The 22,279-nt window shown below is 45.1% G+C and overlaps 1 protein-coding gene across 1 annotated transcript in view; it reads right to left on the bottom strand.

Moving 5' to 3' along the window:
- Window positions 1-2,745: 2,745 nt before the first annotated feature.
- The window catches only part of EXOC4 (exocyst complex component 4), a 750,068-nt gene continuing 730,534 nt past the window's right edge, over window positions 2,746-22,279 (bottom strand). Inside the window, exon 18 of the mRNA XM_003983067.5 lies at window positions 2,746-3,894. Within this exon, the coding sequence (XP_003983116.1) occupies window positions 3,657-3,894 (238 nt within the window). The 3' untranslated portion in view covers window positions 2,746-3,656. The remainder of the gene's footprint in view (window positions 3,895-22,279) is intronic.

Here is a 22,279-nt window from a genome sequence, read left to right as displayed (position 1 = left end):
ACGTGGTAAAGCATTTAGCACAGCACCTGACACATATTAAGTGCTCAGGAAGCGAGACCCAAAATAACGTAACAGCAGTCATAAAAGTACGACCAGGTGCTGTTTTCCTGGTTTTCGCTCGCAGTAAATAAACCTTCGTGAAAGAAAGCTCGGCCTGCTAGGTACGTACATTTGGGCTGAAGAGACTGCCAATTTCTCTCCTCCTCCAGCATGCATTGCAAAGTCAGCAGGAATCTGAGGCCACTTTTCTAACAGGGATGGCATATAACGGGAGCTACACTCACCGGGCACCCCAACCTCGTTTTTCCCCAGTTGCACGTGCACACGCATGTTGTAGGTACGCTGAAAAAATACGTGTGCAGCTTTTGCGGGTCACCGCATTCCCAGCTTCCCAGGGGCTCCTGCTCCAGGTGTGCGAACGTCCTGCCAATATTTTTAACCACAGACACAAGTCCTTGGCAGGTATGTTAAAGCGGGTCCTCGCGTGGTGCACGTTTCCTCCTACTCACGCCCGGCCCCGTTGGCAGAATCCTCTCTGCTTGTTTGCATCCGAGTTCGCTGTTGAGGAAACTTCCAGCTCCGTTCCAGTGGTGTTTGCATCCCATTACACCCAGTGATAATGAGCTAGATCTCATTACCGCCCAGCCCAGTTGGAAAAGGATTTGTTGTTTTCAGGGGTGAACCTGTGGTGTGCCTCTTAGTGCACCTCTTCAAAATTCCAGGCAGGCTGCCCGCCTCAGCCGGATCAGGACAACTCCTTCCAGCTGCGTGCACTTCATCACAACTTCCGTTTCAGGAAGAGACTCTGCCGTATTTCACATCTGGTCACACGCTTATTAATTACGTACTTCGTATAACAACTACGGCTAATTAGGACAGAGCCGAGACCTTTGCTGAGCCAAGACTTTGTTTGCCTCTCCTTGGTACCTCATTACCCTCCCTCCAAATGATGCCCAATTTGTTTTACATCCCTGCCACATGAAGACAATTGCTCTCAGGGGTGTGTGTTTCGGCACACGCTCTGCTTTTCGAGCACAATCTTGTTGATCGGGACACTTCCTCGTTTTCCTACCACCTCCTGCTACAAGGATAGCCACCTGGCCAGATTTCTCGTCGCATTTGCCTCCAGGGCAGTGGAGTTCAGCTAGGGCTAGCGGAGACCCGACACCCTCTGGTTGAAATACCTGCGCCCTGGTGCTAGGGAGGCAGCCACAGCTATGTTCCAGAGGGAGGATCCGGAACACAATGGCCTCAGTCCCTTCGTGGGACCCGGGAGGCAGGAATCCATTTGCTCCATCAACCCATGGCTCTGGCTAGCCAGGGAGGCACAGTGAACAGCGAGATACAGTCCCGAGGTGCCAAGAGGGCAAAGCTCAGAAGAGAGCAACGGAGGGCCGGGCCGAAGATTTCAGTCCTTCATCCTCTGAGATGCCTTCCTGAGTGAAAGGATATCCAGTCTTGGTGGATGGAGTGGCAAGTACAAACTCTGGGGAGGGCAAGATCGGAGTGGAAGGATAAGCTCCACGTCACGGGGGGCTGCCTCTGTTGCCTGCCACCACGTGAATCCCATTATCCCCTGAGCTCTAAGGGGGCAATTACGTCTTTCTGGCTGAATGAATGCGGTAGTGCTAAGACATTCCCGGATATGACTCGGCAGGAAGACCATCGGGTGTGGTAGCCAATTCAACTTGGCTGTATTGGGGTTTTTCTCCCCAAGCTATTTGAAACAGAAACTACGGACGGTCAGGCTGAGAAAACATTCAGGCAAGAAGAGGGGCTGGGGCTTCTGTGAATGATGTCACTCTATCTGCATTCGTTCAACCGTCCACTGAACAGGTCATGGGTTGTCCTTGAAAATGGGTTGTCCTTGAAATGGGACAATGGGTTGTCCTAAAAAATGAATAGGTTGTCCTAAAAAAATGACTGATCCTACAAAGAAATCTGCGCCTTGAGTGTCTTGGACAAAGAGGCATAGGCCATTTTCTCTGTACAGAACCGACATTTTTCAATCCTCTCATTATTGGAAGCAAAGCAGGGGTTCTCCTTTTTCTAAGCGCTCCCCCGCAGCAGCCCATCGGCCATCTTCCTGCTGGTTCTCAGTGTTCTCGGCATCTCTCCTCCCTCCAAACCCGTGTCCCTTTCCACGTCCACTAAAACCCTCCTAAGCACTCACCAATTGCACTCTTGGCTCTTCCGGCATCCCATAAGCACCCCAGGGTTCTTCACCTAGAGCGGAAGGAAGGAGAGGAAGGGGGTACAGAAACCATGCTGGGAAGACACAGCCACTAAGAGGAGGCCTCCGAACCAAAAAGGTCGGCTCTGGGTTCCCTCGTCTCCCTTCTCCCACCCCCGCTTCTTGGATAGACTACTTTTCTATGGTGTTGTTTAGAAGCGGGATATTCTTCCTTGGTTGTCTCCTATGTGGGTTCAACTTCTTTCCGACCAGGCCTCTGAAGCACACAGATTTACAGTACTCCTTCCAGGACCCTCCGGAAGACCATCTTCTGGCCGCCTGCTGAGTTCCCACCATCAGCCCTGATTTCTAACTCAGCCCTGAGTGCACACCCCACTAGGGTCTTGGTCAGAGTCCAGTGTCCGGGCTCTGTCTTAAAGGTAGACAACAAGGTATCCTCCCTCATTGTCTAGTATCTAACGCTCTGCCTAGCAGCATCTGGCACATATTAGGCCCTGAGGGAATGTCTGCTGAATAAAGAACACGAGAAAGACAACACACAACACTTCGGCTTCTCAAAACATTTTTTAATTTTCTGCTTTTCCTGTACAATTCTGGACCATCACAACGTGAGGCATGACCGTGTATGGTCAAAGTCCTTCCTGCTCTCCTCTCCACGTGCTCCCGAGGCGTGTCCCGGGTGGTGAGTGCATTGCTTTCTCTTGTGACATATCAACCATGAGTATCAGGAGTGCTTGGAGACGTGGGAGCCACAGTGGGGTCGAGTGTGCCACTAGCGGTGAACGCCCATAACCCCGGGGAGCACTCTGGAAAATGGACTCAGCTGTGGGTGCACAGAGGACGAACGTCATGCTGTCTCATCTTCCGTGCACTCAGCTGGGTGGACCAGGGCTCCTTTCTAAGGTGAGAAAGTCCTAGGGGCTCATATTGAGAGCAAGTAAAGCATCTAAGAAGCACTCACATCCAAACAATGTTTAACTGAGAATAAAAGTTCTCTACTCATCATCTTCTCTTGGAAAGTAGAGGGGAAAAAAAAAAATCAAGAAGAGGGTTGGATCGCCATTCAACCTTCCATTTTTGTCATTAATTTGATGGCTCTTGGTTTTGAGACAGCAGAAAGAAAAATGCAGAGGCGATACACTGACTAGGACCTGGGTACAAGCTGCTACACAGAAAGCGGTCTGTCTCAGGGACTGAGATAAAAGAACTTTTTCCCCTGGCCCTGGAGAGGTCTTGTTTTGGTTAGGGGAATTTGTTGAAAACTACAGCCGGCTTGGAGAAGCCACTGATTTGATCTTGGTAATAGAGACAGAAAGTAACACACATAGACTTATTTTACTGAATTGTAAACCAACGGGGTCAGGAGAGTAAAAATCTACTGAAAGAAGCAGTTACTCATGACTGAGTAAACAAAAATGACCGCCCCTCCCCACCCCCACCCCTCCCCCAGAAGTGCACCCAATTAAACCGTAGTTATTTTCTTATCCTTGGTGGCTTGCTTGATGGCAGCCTGCTCACAAATGATCTCCTTGAGCCGCTGCAGCCTCATGTTCTGGGTGGTCTGGTCTCCCACCCCAGTCTGACTGCGGTGCAGCAAGGTCAGGGCATGGATGTACTCCAGCTCTGTGTACTTCACGCCCTGGTCCACCACCAGGTTCAGGAGCTCGTCGGCCGTGTTGTATAACATCTCGTAATACTGCCTGAGGAAACAAGACGGAATACTGTTCACCATCTCCACTGTCAGCCACTTATGTGGCTTTAGTGGTAATGAATATGCTGCTTGTAAATACCTTATTCAATAAACATTTATTGATCACTAGGCATTGTTGTTCTAGGCTCTATGAATATAATGGGGAACAAGACAAGCACATTCTCTGTCCTCTTGGACCTCACTGGAGCTTTCTTCTCGAGACCATGTCCAAATGAAGACTCGGGGAGACCTCACATCTTTCAGGGTCTCAGTTCACTCGAGATTTCCCCTAATGTTACATTTACCTGGGGAGATCCAAAGAAAAAGAGTAGGGGCGGAACCAAGAGGAAGAGAAATAATCATCCGGCAGGCATTGCAAAAACCATTTTTGTCTCATTCAATCCCTCATCCATTCACTCACTCACTCACTGGAGGTTCTGTGCAGTGTATGCTTTTCTCCTCCATAAGGTGGGACAATGATACCTTTTAGAGTTATCAGAAGAATGAATTCATCCATATAAAGCACTTGGAATGGTGTCCAACAAACATACATGCTCCATAAATATTAGCTATTATTATCAGAGATAATAATAATGTATTAATAAAGTCATGATAGTAATAGAAGTATATAATGATGAGCAAGACCTAGCCTCTTTCCTCAAACAGCTCAGAGATGAGTTGGAAAGACAATGAGAAGTAGAGAGACCATGATTGTGTTTTTGTTGGCAAAGTGAATTTCCACGTAATGTGTCATTTATCCTTCACCACACCTAGGGGGCTATAACTCCCTTTTTTCTGAAAAGGAAATTGAAACATGGTAAAGTGACAGGACTTGTCTAATGTCACAGAGAAGAGAGGGACTGTGGCAGGATATGTACCTGTTTCTGACTCTCAGTCCAACGCTCCTTGTTCACAGAAAAAGACAAGAACAATGTTCCAATTGACAGGAGGGAAGTATAAATGTTATGAATTTATAGCGGAGGAAGGAGAAAGCCCACCATGTGGAGGGGAAGGTGAAGATTCAAGGAAGACTTCGGATGGGGTAGCATATTGTCAGGCGGGGCTTCCAGGAAAGAAATTCTAGACTAAGGGAAAAGAGAAGAGCAGAAGCAAAGATTCCTCCTGGAAAGAGGACTCTGGTCAGCCTGGGGATGGCAGCTAAAAACCAGAGTTTTGGGAAAAGGCAGTTGAAGCCAGAAGACAGACTATTTGATGATCAGGCTAGTTAAGTTAATAAAGAACCATAGGCCTAGTCAGTTCAATAAAGGACCTCCCTTCCTCAGCTCTCAAGGTTCTGTTGGGAGCAGAAGCACCATCCAAGTTGTGCTTCTGGAAGATACATGTGACAACAGTACACAGAATGGTCTGGGAGGGAATTGGTTATAATTCTAGCAAGAAGTTGGGGACTTGAGATCCTTTTGGCTGCAAGGCCATTAGCCTGGGCGGAGGAGAGAAGAGCACGTGCATCACTGCGAGTCTCCAGTAATGCAGAAGCAGGATGGGGGAGGTGGGAGTCAGGAAAGGGGGAGGCAGCCATTTGCTCTTCTCAACACCAACATTATTACGCCACCATATTGTTCCTCACCGGGTCTACACTGAGGCTCGGACTTGCACGGCTACTACCAATTACCCAGGAGGTAAAGCTGAGCGCAGGCTCTGAGCCAAGCAATGCTATCACAGCTGGTTAGGCAAAGGACAGAGGAGCCTTCCCAGGCAGTTTACTTCCTTCTTCCTGACCGGAAAGGCAGCTTTGCCTCAATGGAGGGACAGACCACGGCAGAAGGCCCGAGGCAATTCCAGAGATGAAGGGATCTTACAGATCTACCAGGGTCGCTGAATTTGAGTCTTGAGTTTGCTTCTTGTTCACCGAGAACATCTTGATAAAAAGAACATCCTCTGGGAGAAGTAAGCCATCCTTACAGTGAGGAATACATTCTAGGAGCTCATAATTTCAAGAATATTTTATGCATTTTTGCTACAATGGGAATGTGGTCGGTAAGGGTGTCCTTTCACGTGGCTAGCTCCTTTTCCTGCTCTGCTGAACCTCCTTTTCTAATTAACACACTCTTAAAAAAAAAAAAAGAATACCCTTTTGTGAATATTTCCTAAATAGTGGCGGGTAAGTGCTCGTCTTATATTGGCAGGTTTACGAGTACTCCAGGCAGCAAATGGTTCAACATCCTTGTGCAGAGGGTTAGCCCTCTCTTGGGGCTAATTTTCTGTAAATGAAGGTTCACTTTAACCTCCTGGAACCACATAGTTGGAAATCACTGGTCAAAGGTAACCTTGAACGTAGACAGAGGTGCTTCTAATAGGAGAGTCAAATTAACTCTAACCTGCAGACTTCTGGGAGCCCAATATCAGATACAGTCAGGAACTTTTCAGAAGTTTCATGTTCAGTACAAAACCCGTGTGAACCGCCCCTACTCCACAACGCATCTGTTGTAACTTAAAAATACTATTTTAATTTTTTTTTAACGTTTATTTATTTTTGAGACAGAGAGAGACAGAGCATGAATGGGGGAGGGTCAGAGAGAGGGAGACACAGAATCCGAAACAGGCTCCAGGCTCTGAGGCGTCAGCACAGAGCCCGACGTGGGGCTCGAACCCACGGACCGCAAAATCATGACCTGAGCCGAAGTCGGACGCTTAACCGACTGAGCCACCCAGGCGCCCCTAAAAATACTATTTTAAAGAAAAGCTTGACACTGTAGGAAGACACATCATATTTTTCCCATGGCTCTCTGCATGTCCCTTGGCACACCATGGCTTCCTCCCTGACACGAGCCCCTGTTTTGACAAATGAAGCCCTGTATCACCGAATTCGGGTTCCCTTAGATGCACAGATGAGGGAGAGAGCTGTCCATTTAGGGACCTACCTGAGAAGGCATTTTAAAACATGCTCAAGAAAACATGTTTGAATCTAGACTTACCGAATGGAACGAGAGAGCATCTGGGGCTCAGGATTCTTTCAAAGCCAGAAGAGATTTGGTGGTTGCAGTTCTTAACTGGTGGTTCTCCAACTAGAAAGTGCTTGGGAGCTTATGAAAAGTGCAGATTCTTTAGGACCCACCCCAGCTATTGTGATTCCCAAAGGACTTTGAGCCGGAGTCTCTCTGGTGTGCAAAGAGTTACAGAACCACTGCCGCCCATCTCCTTGAGCCAAGGACCTAAAAACATTAGGGATGGTGATGCTTTTCACTGAGATTAAACCAAAGGAACTGGGTTTCTCTGTATTATGACGTTGATATTTTCATCGCTTATCTTAAGAGGTAACATTGAGCCCATCTAACCAGATGAAATTGGATTTCTTTTGAAACATCTGATGAAATTTGTTCCCAGAGATACTGGCTGGTTTTCTACAGAGACCACTGTTCCATGCTGGGAGCAAGCAACCAAAGATGTCTGGATTTCTAGTCCTGGATCCTTCAGCGGGATAAGTGATAAAGGGCGTGCCACTTAAGTCCTTAATGTTTCAATATCCTCTGTGCAGTGAAGACCTTTATAAATCCCAGAATGACGTTCTGAAGTGGACTCGAAGACTAAAAGAGTCCTCAAGAGCCTCCGATGAACCGGGCCCCAGAATTGCAAAGCCGAGTTATTAAACAAAATCGACAGGTAACTGATGGTGTTTTTTCTGTAGTTAGGGGAAAAAAAAATTACCCATAACCACGATGATATATTAGATCATAAAGAAACATAAATATTTAAAGATGGAATGAAATTCATTCATCTTGCAGAACAGCACCCAGTAGCAAAGGCTACATTAAATCAGCATAGCAACAGTTGCAATTGGAGATAGAGAAAGGGTGCTACAAGGTGCCCCAAGGAGAAAACAGGAAAATGCCCCAAACTTTGCAATTAGAATGGGCTTCCATGATGAACACCGACATGCTGAAAGGAAATCATGTAACCCAATTGGGATAAATAATTCACCAGCACTTATTGAGGCCCCAGGAAAATGAAAGCTAGATCTTTATCATCAAGCATTACAATAGCAGCCATGGCTTCTGGGCATCACGGTTGTAGTAGATACGCACTCAGCTGCCAGGATGGGATCAGTGAACACACATCTGATTTAGGCATTTTCTGGCTCATGACTTGTACGGCAACTCTCTTCACAGCCCATAACATTCGGGGGCCAATTGCTAGATGTGGCCCAAATATCTTATTCTGGAAACTGGAGTTGCATGTCACCCTGATGGATGGAACATTCTATGAGGAGGTGGTTTCCTCCCGTGGTTGGTTTCTCTCTCGCTTTGCTGTGCACCTTTGGGCGGCATTTCCCAAAGTGGCCTGAGTGGAGAGGGAGGCGGGTGGAGGGACAGGAAAGTGGTGGGGTGATGTCACGTAGGCTGGTCTCCTGCACCCAGTCCAGAATAGGACAACATTCATGCTTTGTTCTGGTGCAGGCAGATTATTTCCTCGTATCTTCCTCATGTTCCCTTTTTCAATGGGCTGTGCTTGTGTTTTTTTTTTCTTCTTATTTTAACGGCATTGAACTGCAACTCTTTCTCCTCATTGATTCCGTGGGCAAATATTTATACAAGTAAGGATAGGAAGGGCATGTTGGTAAGTTGGGCAGATCTTCTTAAAGTTTTATTTAAAAAAATTTTTTTTTAACGTTTATTTATTTTTGAGACAGAGAGAGACAGAGCATGAACGGGGGAGGGGCAGAGAGAGAGGGAGACACAGAATCCGAAACGGGCTCCAGGCTCCGAGCCGTCAGCACAGAGCCCGACGCGGGGCTCGAACTCACGGACCGCGAGATCATGACCTGAGCCGAAGTCGGACGCTTAACCGACTGAGCCACCCAGGCGCCCCCTTCTTAAAGTTTTAAAATGAAGTCAATTTCATCTTTTGCTGACTGGGAAATATACATGTCGTATAGACTATACAGACTAAATACGAAGATTAAGCGGTTAAAAGAGTACTTCTATAATTCTACTATAAAGACATACCCCGTTTGCACATTTCCATCACGTTTTGTTTTCCATATATAAGTAATGCTCTACCAGTTTCTCTATTACAGTTGAAATATTTGGGTTGACAGATTATTGGACACTTTGTTTCTAATTTTAAAACCTTTCTTTCCTAGGGCGCCTGGGTGGCTCAGTCGGTTAAGCGTCCAACTTCGGCTCAGGTCATGATCTCAGGGCTTGTGGGGTCAAGTCCCGCGTTGGGCTCTGTGCTGACAGCTGAGCCCGGAGTCTGCTTCGGATTCTCTCTGCCCCACCCCCACTTGTGCTCGGTCTCTTAAAAAGGAATAAACGTATAAACGTTAAAAGCAAAAAAACAAAACAAAACAAAACAAAACAAAAAAAACACCAAAAAAACTTTCTTTCCTGAGGACGGATTTCCAGAGCAGATTTAGTCAAAGGTAAGTATACTGTTCCGGACTCCAGCAATGCTGCCAAACCGCTTTCTACAAAAACTGCATCAGTTAGCTTCCTACCAAGAACCCATGGCAGCACCTACTTCCTCATATGCTTTTAATATTCATGAAGTGAAACCATTTTTCACCTACTTATTGGTTTTTAATGCACATAGGTCTGAACATACGTATAAGCAAACTGTACTGATCTTTTTGTATATTTTGAGTATGAATACTTTTCTTATTCTGAGCTCTTCAGGGGGTACCTGGGTGGCTCAGTCGGCTAAGCATCCGACTTCGGCTCAGGTCATGATCTCACAGTTCATGGGTTCGAGCCCCGTGTCGGGCTCTGTGCTGACGGCTCAGAGCCTGGAGTCTGCTTCGGATTCTGTGTCTCCCTGTCTCTCTGCCCCTCCCTTGCTCACACTGTCTCTCTCTCTCTCTCTCTCTCTCAAAAATAAATAATCATTAAAAAAAATTAAAAAAAAAAAGAGCTCTTCAGAAATTTCTATAAACAAGAAGGAGCATTCTAGTCTCTCAACCCTGGGGGTTCTACCTCCCACTCTTCCATACTCATTGTAAAAGATACCACTGCCTCTCTGAAAGATCTTGCAAACAGTCTCAGCTCTCTTCTGTGTAAACTGAGGAAAGAAAGCCTCAATACAACCAGTCATTCCCACACAGCAACCGCAGGTGGTCGGTCCCCAAAGCCTGGGGGTGGGGGTGGAAAGAAGGTGCTGATTGGGGGCTGCCACAGTCCCCGGGAAACCTCTGCCATCTGCTTCCCTTTATGGGGTGGGGTTCAGAGTCCTAAACCCCTGAAGGAAAACTGCATTTGTCATGGATACCCAGCTATGTCTCATGCCGGGTGTTAGAATCTGTCCGGACTGAGGTCACATTAATGTCTAGCTTTTAGGTGCACTGGCAAATTCAACCCTTTGCAGTAGGAAGTGCAATCATCCACATCGCCCGGATGAGCACACTGAGCTACAGTGAGCATCACTGATTCATCTGTGGCCTCAAAATCAAGGACTCTGAACCCAGTTCGCACTGCAAAGCCACCATAACATGGAAATATTGGAAACTGTGAAAAAGCACTAACTGCAAAGAATACCTGTATAGCAAATTTTAGTCACGATTTAAGTCAGATGAGCTAAATAAAATTCACACACTTCTGCCTTCCGTTGTAACGGGACAAGCCAGTATTGTAGCAATTCAAAAATTCATTTACAAACTCTGTAGCTGTTTTTTTTTTTAAGTTTATTTGTTTCGAGGGTGAGAGAGAAAGAAGGAAAAGAGAGAGAGAGAGAGAGAGGGAGAGAGACACAGCATGAGCGGGGGAGGGGCAGAGAGAAGAGAGAATCCCCGAGCAGGCTCTGTGCTGTCAGTGCGGTGCTGGACGCGGGGCTCGATCTCACGGTTTGTGAGATCATAACCTGAGCCAACATGAAGAGTTGGATACTCGACTGACTGAGCCACCCAGGCGATGTAGATATATTTGAATAACAGTGGGTTTGATCTGGGAATTCAGAGCTCTAAAACAAATAATGAAGTCATATTGTCAAGTCGGCATTCAAGAGTTAACAGAAACGAGTTTTGGCTTTTTCACTTTATCACCTCTCTATTTCTTGCTTCCCCCCCCCCCCCCCCCCCCCCCCCCCCCCCCCCGCTCCTGAGCAGGAAATGGACAAGGTGACCTTTCTTTCCAAAAGTTGGCTGCCCTTCTGACTCGTTACTTCCTGGAGGAAGAGGGATAATTACGTAATTTCATTGTGAAGACTTTCTCCTCTAGTCTTTCCAAAGATAATGATAGTGTTGATGTCAACAAGAGAATTAGGCACTGAAGCTGACTTCTTAAATATTAAGGTTTGAAGGAGGAAGATCTTACCCGAATAGAACTTAGTATCGCCAGTAGCCTCCCCCAATTCTTTTTAGCCAACAGATGAAGCATTTTGAGAACTTTAATAAAAAAAAAAAAACCCAAAAAACTCAGTAGTAGAGGGGTCACTAAACTGTTGGGGAAAACATTCAACTCCTGTTTTCTCTGTTCACTCAATGGCATACATGGTAATAGGCAGGGAAATGGAAAAAGAGAAAGGAAAGGAAGTGAATAATCCATAAACTGGATAAGCATCCCGTAAATAATTAAGAGGTGGTTACAGCAGGAAGACTTAGAGAAGTAAATACTCAAGAGATCAACTAAGCTCAGATTCTGGTTAAGTCTTTCCCTCCCCTCTAACTAGCTGTGTGACCTGGGGCAAATGCTGTTGGCTCTTTGGACCTCTGCTTCCCATATGAAAAACAAAGAGGTCAGAGCAGACGCTATTTAAGCAGTTTTTGATTTTAAAACCTTTACAGCGTCCTCTGCTCGGTCCTTTAAAATCCCGGGCTTCCATCAGAATTAGCTGATGCTGATTTTCCCTAAACTGCAGCAGGCAAGACGCAGCAGTGACTGATTTGGAAACATCCCGCACAAGCGTAAACTTAGCTCCGATGTGTACTTTCCAGACCAATAATAAAATGGATGGTAATCCTGTGTGTCAGAAGAATAAATTAGTTTGTTCAAAAATATAATATAATTGCTCTCATTTGTCTTCCCCTTCAAAGGAGCTTAGAGTTTATTACAGACATGATTGAAAATTCTAATTTGAAATAGGCGAAGTTACTTCCATCTCAGGAATGGGAAAACTCAGGTAGAGAAAAGCTAAATAATTTTTGGGGAGTTAGTGGCAGAATTAGATTTACGTTCGAAAGGGACAGTTTTGTGTGTGTGTGTGTGTGTGTGTGTGTGTGTTGACATTTCTTACATCGGATTGTGCGCAGGGTTTTGTTCTGATCAGGACATCCCAGGAGAAGTATGGTCTTTAGAAAAGACAGTGTAGAAATTCTCTCAGCTGGTGGCAGTAGAAAATCATTCAGGAGGCAGTAAGACCCTGAGAGTCTGCTGTGCTAAGGTTTGCACCGGCTTCGTGGATCGGTCATCTACCTACATTTTCTTCATATAAAGCGGCACACACATCCCTGCCTTCACCAACAGCGCTACGTGTAAAAGGCAGTTTCCTATCGGCCCAGTTCTGATAACCACCATGCTTCAGTAGCCCTGGGGGGTGTCTCTCCGGAGGAGATGTTAAAAGCTAAAGTTGGCTGTGTCCCTTGCTTTCAGGAACCTATCCCGATATTCTTGATAGCGGCCGCCAGAGCTGTTGCTTTATTTCTCTTCAGAAAATACAACCATCTAAAACAAAGGAATTCCTCTGCGGCCCGTCACTTGATGCGATGACTCTCTCCCAAGCTCGGTTACCGTCGCTGAGACGGGAAGAAAATTTCTTCTTGTTCCCTCAGCTAGAAATTTTGCTCCCCACCTTCGAACACCTTCTGAATTTATAATATCCGTGGCTGAAATTTCCTCCTCTACAACTTAAGGATTCGTATGTCACTCTCTGCTCCATCAGATAATTTTTTAAATTAAGTTTTCTACAGCAGGGCTGGAGGAAGATCAGCATTTTAAATTCAGTACAATTAAAACTGTGTCTCTTTGGTCTGGCACTGCCTTCGGTCAAACCCCATTTGTATGAATAATTATTCAGTCCATTAAGAAGTCTGCTCAACTCCTTCTCCCATTTTGAAGGTTTTAATAAATATTGATCAAGCGCATTTCTGTTTGCACTTGCCAAAGCCATTCTGATGGATTCATCTTCTGATGTTATCAAATAATGAAATATGAAAGAGTGAATAGAATTACCCTCTTGTTCTGTGATTTTTTATTTAGGTCCTTCATTTTACTTTCATAATTGTGTTTGTCTCATGCTCCTGTAAATGCTCTTTTGATTATCAAAAGGTGAATCCAGGTTAAGGAGAGTTATGCTGTGCTGAATATCACTTGGGAGAGTTTTTTTCAATTTGAAAAAATAATTTATCGAGTATCATAGGTTGATAAAAGAAGATAGCATTCTGTACTTTGGTGGCCTCAAAGCTACATACTGTTTACCAATTAGCACAAGGCCCTTACACTGTAGATTATTTATACTTCCCAGATCAGCAATCTGGGAAACAGCTGCTGACATAGGCAGAATAAAAATAATTCGGAGGCCCTCTGGCTTTTTCAGTTTTAAGCAATTATCAACTTTTCAATAAATAATGCAGAGGATTTCTTCAAAGGAAAATCTAGTATTATTATCCCTAACACTTAGGAAGCTCTCATCACATCTTAAAAGTTAATACAGTCGCGCCCCCTTATCCACGGTTTCGCTTTCTGCGGTAGCCGTTACCCGCGGTCGACCACGGTCCGAAAGCACATGACTCTCCTCTTGAGACATTGCCAACAGCAGCCTGACGCTGGGTCACAATGCCTGTGTCATTCACCTCGTTTCATCTCATCACGTAGGCATTTCATCATCTCCCAGCATCACAAGAAGAATGAGTTACGGTACAAGCTATTCTGAGAGAGAGACCGCATTCACATAACTTTTATTACAGTGTACTGTTACAACTGTTCTATTTTATTATTAGTTATTGTGGTTAATTTCTTACTGTGCCTAACTTACAATTAAACTTTGCCATGGGTATTACGTACAGGAAAAAGATAGTATATATAGGGTAGTGCTATCTGTGGATTCAGACATCTATGGCAGGGTTTTAGAACGTATTCTTGTGGATAGGGGGGACAACTGTGTAACAGAGAAAGTTACAGAGGTATAGTCCTTGGCTTCAAGAAGTGTCTTTTATCCACACTGTAAAAAATACAATGCAGGGTGCCTGGGTGGCTCAGTCGGTTAAACGTCTGATTTTGGCTCAGGTTATGGTCTCACGGTCCGTGAGTTCGAGCCCCACAGTGGGCTCTGTGCTGACAGCTCAGAGCCTGGAGCCTGTTTCAGGTCTGTGTCTCCCTCTCTCTCTGCACCTCCCCTGCTCGCTCACTCTCTCTCTCCCTCTCTCAAAAATAAGATAAACAATAAAAATTAAAAACAAAAAAAAAAATCCAGGCTCCCTGGGTGGCTCAGTCGGTTAACATCTGACTTTGGCTCAGGTCATGATCTCATAGTTTGCAATTTCGAGCCCCATGTTGGGCTCTGTGCTGACAGCTCAGAGCCTGGAGCCTGTTTTGGATTCTGTGTCTCCTCCCCCCTCCACCTCCCCACCCCCTGCCTCTGCCCCTCCCCTGCTCATGCTCTGTCTCTCTCTCAAAAAAAAAAACAAAAACAAAAACACCAAAACACAGAAACCAATATGAACCCAGATCAAAGGTTTCTAAGACACTAGGTAAATATTTTGTTTTCTTTTTTAAAGTTTATTTGTTTGTTTATTTAGCGAGAGAGAGAGAGAGAGAGAGAGAGAGAGTGTGTGTGTGTGTGTGTGTGTGTGTGTGTGTTTGAGGGAGGGAGGGAAGGACAGAGTGAGAGGGAGAGAGAGAATCCCAAGCAGACTCTACACTGTCAGCAGAAAGCCTGACACGGGACTCAAACCCACAAACTGTGAGATCACGACCTGAGCCAAAATCAAGAGATGGATGCTTAACTGACTAAGCCACCCAGGAGTCCCTAGGCAAATATTTTAAAGTAAAATAAATCTGGACTTGCCAGCTAGTCTGCCCATTCTGCTCCTCTCTCTCGGAATGTGGGAAAGAAGAAAAGAATCGGGGGATCCTAGACAAGGTATAGAAGCCAAGTGACTCCCAGTTAGTGATGAGATGGAGAAGTGAAGGGGTAATGGGTGTTGGGTTTCTGCATCTATAGTATGGAGATCCTTCTGTACCTGGAAGCATTTGGGCAGAAAGGTCAGCAGGGATAGGCCTGGACTACAAGACCTCCACGGAAGAACTTGCCATTGGAATATTAACCAATGAGGCCAAGATAATGGATTCATTCCCGTAGGTGTGTTGCTTCTATTCTTTAGCCATTGACTCCGCCCCTAGCCAGCTACCTCACAAGTGTGTTTAGAGAAGGTCTGAGTGAGGTTGAAAGGATAGTTCGCTGCGAGCCATTATATACAAGAACTGCTACTCAGCCATCAGTTATCCGAGTTACTCAGACCCTGACTCACGATTTGTTGGTCTTAGTTAGGGACCCTAGTACACTTCTTGATACTGTGATAGGGGATTTCTCTACTTTGCTGAGACAAAAAAACCCCATATCTTTTAGGGCTAAAGGGCCAGAAACAAAAATGAGTTTGGCAGAGGAACAAAAAAATCAGCAGAATATTTGAAAAGCAAGAGCATATGCAAATCAGCAGGTCCCAATGGCAAAGACGCCAGGGCGTATTTACTAAACCCTCAGGTTATTTACAGAAGCAAGAAAACCTAAATAAACCAAAGCTACCAAATGGGCCACCTGAGATTCAAGAACACGTGACTCAGAACTGATGTCAATTAGAAAAATAATAGACTAAATCAGAAAGAGCTAATGGAAATATGTACAATACCCAGCAGCGTTTAATTAAAGGCCCAAATACTCTGACAAACTTGATGAATAGCTTTGGGTAGCAGTGTGAATTTGGTGGATGAAAAGACCGCTGTGGCTGACATATATTTGGAGGTCAGTGAACCATTTTATACAGTGCCTCTAAAAAAATATAAACTAGCAAAATGAATTTATTTTGAATGGGTATCCCTGATAGGACACAGGCTGAAAAACAAACAAAGGGTAACGATCGAGGCAAATCAACAGATTTGGAGGGAAGGCATCTAGAGAATGCTAAGGATACTGGCTTATAACTGATCTCACTTAATACCTTAATTAATGTGCAAGCACATACACAGTGCCCGCGAAGGGCAAACGTTCCTAAATGGGGAAGGGCCGTGAACAGCAGCAAGGAAAGAGAAATAATGTAAAGGACTCCAGAGAATTCAGAATTATGGGCAGAAAATTAATGAAATGAAGTTCATGGTGGAAAAACCCAAGTCAATGTATCTGGAAGAAATTCTAACCTGCTGGAGTCCACAGTTGGGAGACACCCTGGACTAGCACTGGTAAAAACGGTGTGTGTGTTGGGGTGGGCGGGGGGAGGGTAAGGGCATGGAACCGAAGAATTTTCTTACTTCCTGTTAAGAAAAGAAAAAAAAAAAAAGGACCAGTTATCGGGCAAGGAGGTGATGATAATCCCTGCGTCTGTTGTATCTCACAGTTCTGTATTGCTTTATACCCTGAGCCAACTGAAAGAAAATCAGAAAAGGGCATCAGATGGGATTAGAGGGACAGACGGTTGGAGGAAAATAGGGTATTGAAAGAAATTCAGTCCAATTTTTGCTCCGATGTCAGCTTATCAATAGGTGATGTTTTCTCTGACCCCTCCTTATCTAGAATGATAACCAGCCTCATCCTCAGCAAGGCTTGTCCTTTTACTGACCTTCACTTTTCTGTTTAGCACTCATCTCCATCCAAACATAAATATATATTAAAAATGTTTCCTGGGGAAAGCTGTATTTTTATATTATACATTTTTAAAAAAGATGTATTTATTTTTGAGAGAGCGAGCGCAAGTGGGAAAGGCGCAGAGAGAGAGGGGGGACAGAAGATCTGAGGCGGGCTCTGTGCTGACAGCAGCCAGCCCGATGTGGGGCTCAAACCCTTGAGCCGTGACATCATGACGTGAGCCGAAGTCAGACGTTCAACCAACTGAGCCACTCGGGTGCTCCTATTTTATACGTATTTTTAAAATATATGTACATATGAAGTTAGAGACACAGCATCTTATCGTGGTTAAGATCAGGGATTCAGGAACCACGGACCTAGGTCGTAAATCCCAGTTCTGTCTCTCTTACTATCTATATGCTGTTGGGCAATTTATGAATCTCTCTGTGACTTTTCTTCATCTGAGAAAGGAAACAGTAATATGGGCTTGTTACAAGGATCACATGATGAGCAGTGGCTGGAAGAGAGTAAGCGTCGTGTAAGTACCACGTAAATGTCTGCCGCCCCTCCTAGAACACTGGGGCTGAGGGTGGGGTTGGATTCTGTCCCACTCCTCGTTACCCGGTGGCCTGAGGACGAGACAGCTAGTGGGTGTTGAATGAACGGGAAGGAATGAATGAATGGATGAACGGATGAATGAATGAGAAAGCCAACAGTCAGTAAATCTCATTAAGAGATGGGACACAAAGTAAGAAGCAGCGTGTGATTCTTCTTCGACACCGGGAGGGGAGGGTGGGTGGGTAAAATAGTTGCTCCGTGCAAAAGGCAGAGGGGTCTTCTGCAGCCCTGAGAGGGAGACGTGGAGCATCTCGGTGTGGGACAACTGGTGGCAAGTGAAAAAGGGGAGGACAGAGGGAAGAGACCCATTTCTGGCTTATGATGCGTCATCCTCCCAACTCTAATTCCCAACTGGTGGAATTAGACACAAATCCCACAACTTTTACTGAACGTGCGGGACCTTGGACATGTCTTAGTTTGTCTGCACTTCAGCTTCTGCATTTAAACACTGGGGGAGACGATATAACATCACAGGTTAAGCTTGAGGATTGAATCAAATGACAGGCTAGGACACCTGCTGTGTAAACCCGGTAACAATAATAGCTAACGTTTATTGAATACTTACTACGTACTCTGTAGTGGCCCTGTGTGTGTTATGTCTTTGGATCTTCATGATTGTACGAGATAGCATGTTCTCCACACTGAAATGCTTTTTTTACTAATCCCTCCCTCATGCCTCAGAAGAGGGATTTCTTTTCTTCTTTTTCTAAGATGAATCCTATGCCTTTGATCCCAACACCTTTAGGACCTTGTTAGGGTTTTGTTTTGTTTTGAACTCCTGCGTCTAGTATCTACCCCTTTCTTTGGTTCTTTCTTGTCTGCCTTCAAACATCCCTATGTTTCTCCCACTTTGGAAAAAAAATAACACATGCAAACAACAAACCCCAAGCCCTTCATGCGATCCTCTGTCTTCTCTTTCTCCGTTTCTTTTCTCCTCTTCGTTGTTAAATTTCTTGAAGGCATCATTTGTATTCACTGTCTCTCCTTCCAAAGCCTCCATTTTGTCTGAAACCACACTTTAAAAAGTCCCCAGTGACATCCTAGTAGATACACAGAATGGCTTTTACTTAGTCCTCTTCCCCTTGATGGTTTTCCTTTCTGAACTCAACTCTCTTTGAGCCACGTTACCAGGTCCTTTTCCAGCTCCCTCAGATTCTTCCATTTCTTTCTTGGCTCTTCTTCTCTCTGTTCACTGTGGGCACTCCTCCCAGGCAGGCACTGGCCCTTCGGTCATCTCTCTCTGCTTCCAAAAGTTTTACCTCTGCGTGAGATGTTCTTTCTCAAGATCTGGTCTCTCAACAGATCAAAGCTTCATTTTCACGGTTTCCAGACGTTCTACTAGATGCCCTTATCAGGTACCTAACTTCCAAAGTGGGCAAAATCTCAAAATATCAGTGTCACTTTTGACTCGTCTGATCATCGCCGGGTCTACCACTGTAATATCTTGTACGTTCCCTGCTTATTTCCAGTGACGTGATCGCAAATCCGAGTCTCTTCTCAATAGGTTATAACAACTGTCTCCTGCTGGAGTCTGTCACACTCACTCACTCCTCCCAGACTAATCTTCTCTGGTTCCAACTAGATCAGATTACTGTCGAGGGTAAAAAAACAAAAACAAAAACAAAACCCAAACCAAAAACCTTATGTGTGTTCACTGGTGCCAACAGATCAAGTCCAAACTTCTAACACTGACATCCAAAGTCTTTTATGTATAGATTTGGTCCCTATTAAACCTTCTCTCCCATTTCCCCCTCTGTATCAACCTTCTATTTAAGCCAAACTGAGCTGCTCAACATCCCTAGAACATACTTTATACTTTTTGGCACTGGGCTTGTGTATCCAAAGTCTAAATAGCCCTCAAGACTGATGAAATCTCAATCCTCTATGAAGTTATCCTCAACAATTTCTCCCTCCTCTGTTACTGCATGGGTCACCCATTTAACATGTGTCATTCAGAGTATAGTATTTGCTTTTAAAAGAGGTTAATAAGATTCTTTATGAACTGGGGATACCATAAAAAAGGGTACTAGGGTCTTCCATGAGGATACGATAACACCTCCCACATCGGGTATTAGGAGGATTAAATGAGCTAACACCTGCAAAGTGGTTAAAGCGGTGCCTGGCACATAACATATAAGTGTTTGTTTAATAGGCAAAATAAAAGGTATCAAAACGCATATAGTGCAAAGTCTTTTTTCTATTCCTGTCTCCTAGCCACCCACCATTTCCTTTCCTGGAAACAATTGCTGTTATTAGTTTCCAGGGTATCTTTCCAAACACGTTTTATACACACACAAGCATAGTTGTGTGTGTGTGTGTGTGTGTGTGTGTGTGTGTGTGTGTGCATGTGTGCCCATATAGTTAAAGAGAAATGGTGTTTACATGCTCTCCTGCACCTGGCTTCTCCCACTTAACGATATATCTTGGAGATGGTTCCACTTCAGCACATATCGACCTGCCTCATTCTTCTTAATGGCTGCAGAGGATTCAATTGTTTGGATGTACCATAATATGTATTTATTATCTTCTCCCAGAATGAGGCTTCCTGATGACAAAGACTGTGTCTTATGACTCTCTGTAGCATCCTCAGTGCTTATATAGTACCTTTCAAAATCATTCTTTGTTTATTTGCTCAACAAACATTTAAGTATCAATTACGCATCAGGTAGTATATAATAGGTACTGGGGCTGCAGAAATGAGTAAAACTCCGCTCTCTGGAGAGGACAGTAGCCATGGGATCATAGCAGTGTGACAGTGGCTATAATAAAGGTACAAATGAGACTTCCTAAGAGCACAGTCGGAGGGACTGTATCCTTCTTAGAGCAGTCCAAGAAGGCTGTTTGGAGGTGACATCGGGGCTGAGCAAACATGACGGAAAGAAAGTATTCCACGAGCGAAGGTGATGGAATGTGGGCACTGGGTAGCAAGGCAGGAGGACTATGATATTTGGGAGGAAGGGGCTACTACAAATGGTTTATTCCTCACTGGAATGCAAGGCTGTGGTGTGGAGGGAGGGAAGGACAAGAGGTCAGCAAGGTAAGCTGTGGCCAGAACAAAATAGACCCTGTGTGTCATGCCAGAGACCTTGGGCCTTCATGGGCAGGTGGAATAAGGGGATGAAGGTGAGACTGACAGGCCTGTTGACCTTCCATTTTGCCTATGTTGTTAAGATAAAACAATGACCTGTTGTTACCAGGATTTAACAAAAGAAGGTATTTTAATACTCAAGTAGAAAGGTAATTATTTCAGAACAAAACATGTTTTCTTCAATAAGAAACTCAGAAACTCACTAGATGGTCATTATTTTTCTAATTTTCCCAAAGATGAGGACAGTTTTGCTTTGGTTTATATTTATACGCCGGCATTTGGGAACCAGCGCTGTGGTTGATGGGAAGGAATCTGAACACAGAGGGTCTGAGAAACAAGTCAGACATGAGGACAACTGGGTTTGAGAAAGACTTCTCTGGCTGCAGGGCGCAGGACAGACACTCTGAGCAGCAAGGGCGCCTTCTGGCTGTCGGGTTACCCTGCTTCTCCCTGGTTTGGCTCATTTTCTCCTCGTCAGACCGTATCAATCTTCTGGATGTCCTCACCACGTCCCCAAGCTTGTAGTGAACAAACTCAAGCTCAAAGAGAGAGATGAATGCCAGCACCTCAGGAGAAAAACACATCCTGGCTGTCACACCTCTAGTGCCTTCCATTCAGCTCAACGCTGGTGTGGAACTGTTACAACACAGGCAGAAGGACGGAGAAGAGGCAGAGAGGGAAGGGTAGGTGGTAGCAGGGAGAGGACAAGGCAGAAGGGACACCATTCACCTCACTCCTCCGCTGGGCTGTTGGCAAAATGAGGCAGGGAGGACTAGGGTGTATATAATCAATCACATATAAAATTTTAATTAGGAGTACGACCATCATCTTGTTTAATCTCTTGCCAACCACACACAACAGGCTTGATAACCTTAGCTTGGCAGAAGAGAAAGAGGGAATCCGAGAACAAGGTCACAAGTCTTCATGGACTGATCCTGGATTCCAAGCCTGGTCCGTGGGATTCTCTACTACAGCTACGGGGATTCCCGGAGCACTGGTAACCGAGAGCGTCATATTGCCCAGCAAGAATTTACGCCACATTCTTTGTGTAGAAGCAGGATTTGAGTCTGGGGAGGGTGTGTGGAGGGATAGGAGGTGTAACAGGATAAAATTAACCACAGGGAAATTCATTCTGAGAGTCCGCAGAGAAAAATCCGGCATTGAGGGGCAGAATAGTGGCCCTTTCCATATAAAAAGACTAATTCGAGACTGTTCAACAATGCCATTCTCCTAAGTCTATAAACAAAGAAAAGGGTGTTTGATGGGGAAAATATATATAGCATTTGCATTCTTTTTGTAGGAGGAAAAAAGTATCAGATTTGAAAAACCTCCCAGTAAGGGCACCTTATGAGTGGAAGGTCTTTGAGCGCGTTTAATACCTCCATTTAAATGCTAATGCTAACCTATAGCTCTGGACCACACAAAAAACTAAAGTTTTTCAAAGACCATAAAGTGAATTTAAAATGAAAACTTAATTTCCTGCATAAAAGATTTTTTTTTTTTAAATTTCTGCAGAGAAGCGAAGGCATGGAATTGCATGAGAGGAATAGTGTGCCAAGCAGGGTAAAAACCACCTAGACACAGCAGGCCAGTCTAATGGAGGGGGTGGGGGGGGCTGCCTCTGTCACAAATCGGGGTTTCCCCTCAAAAGACTTCCCGTTGGAGCTCAACGCTGCCCACAAATTGTACCTGATGGAGAGTCCCGTGAGGGGGGAGCGCTGGTGTTTGGAAGGAAAGCTGGAGCCCAAGGCAAGGAGGAGGCCCGAGGCCGGGGGGTCACCTGGCCCCGAAAATCAGGAGGACACAGGGCGCACAGCACGGGGCTCCCGGGAGGTTTAGTGTCGCCTCGTTTCCCATGGGAACCAGCAGTAACGAATGCAGTGACCGAGGCCCCGAGTGCCGGGGAAACGTCTGTTGTGAAAATGAGGATGCGGCAGGGGCTACGAGACCGCATGCGATGTGTGGGTGT

This window comes from Felis catus, chromosome A2 (genome assembly GCF_018350175.1).
Source record: "Felis catus isolate Fca126 chromosome A2, F.catus_Fca126_mat1.0, whole genome shotgun sequence".
NCBI lineage: Eukaryota > Metazoa > Chordata > Mammalia > Carnivora > Felidae > Felis > Felis catus.
This window is presented reverse-complemented; position numbering and strand designations above follow the sequence as displayed.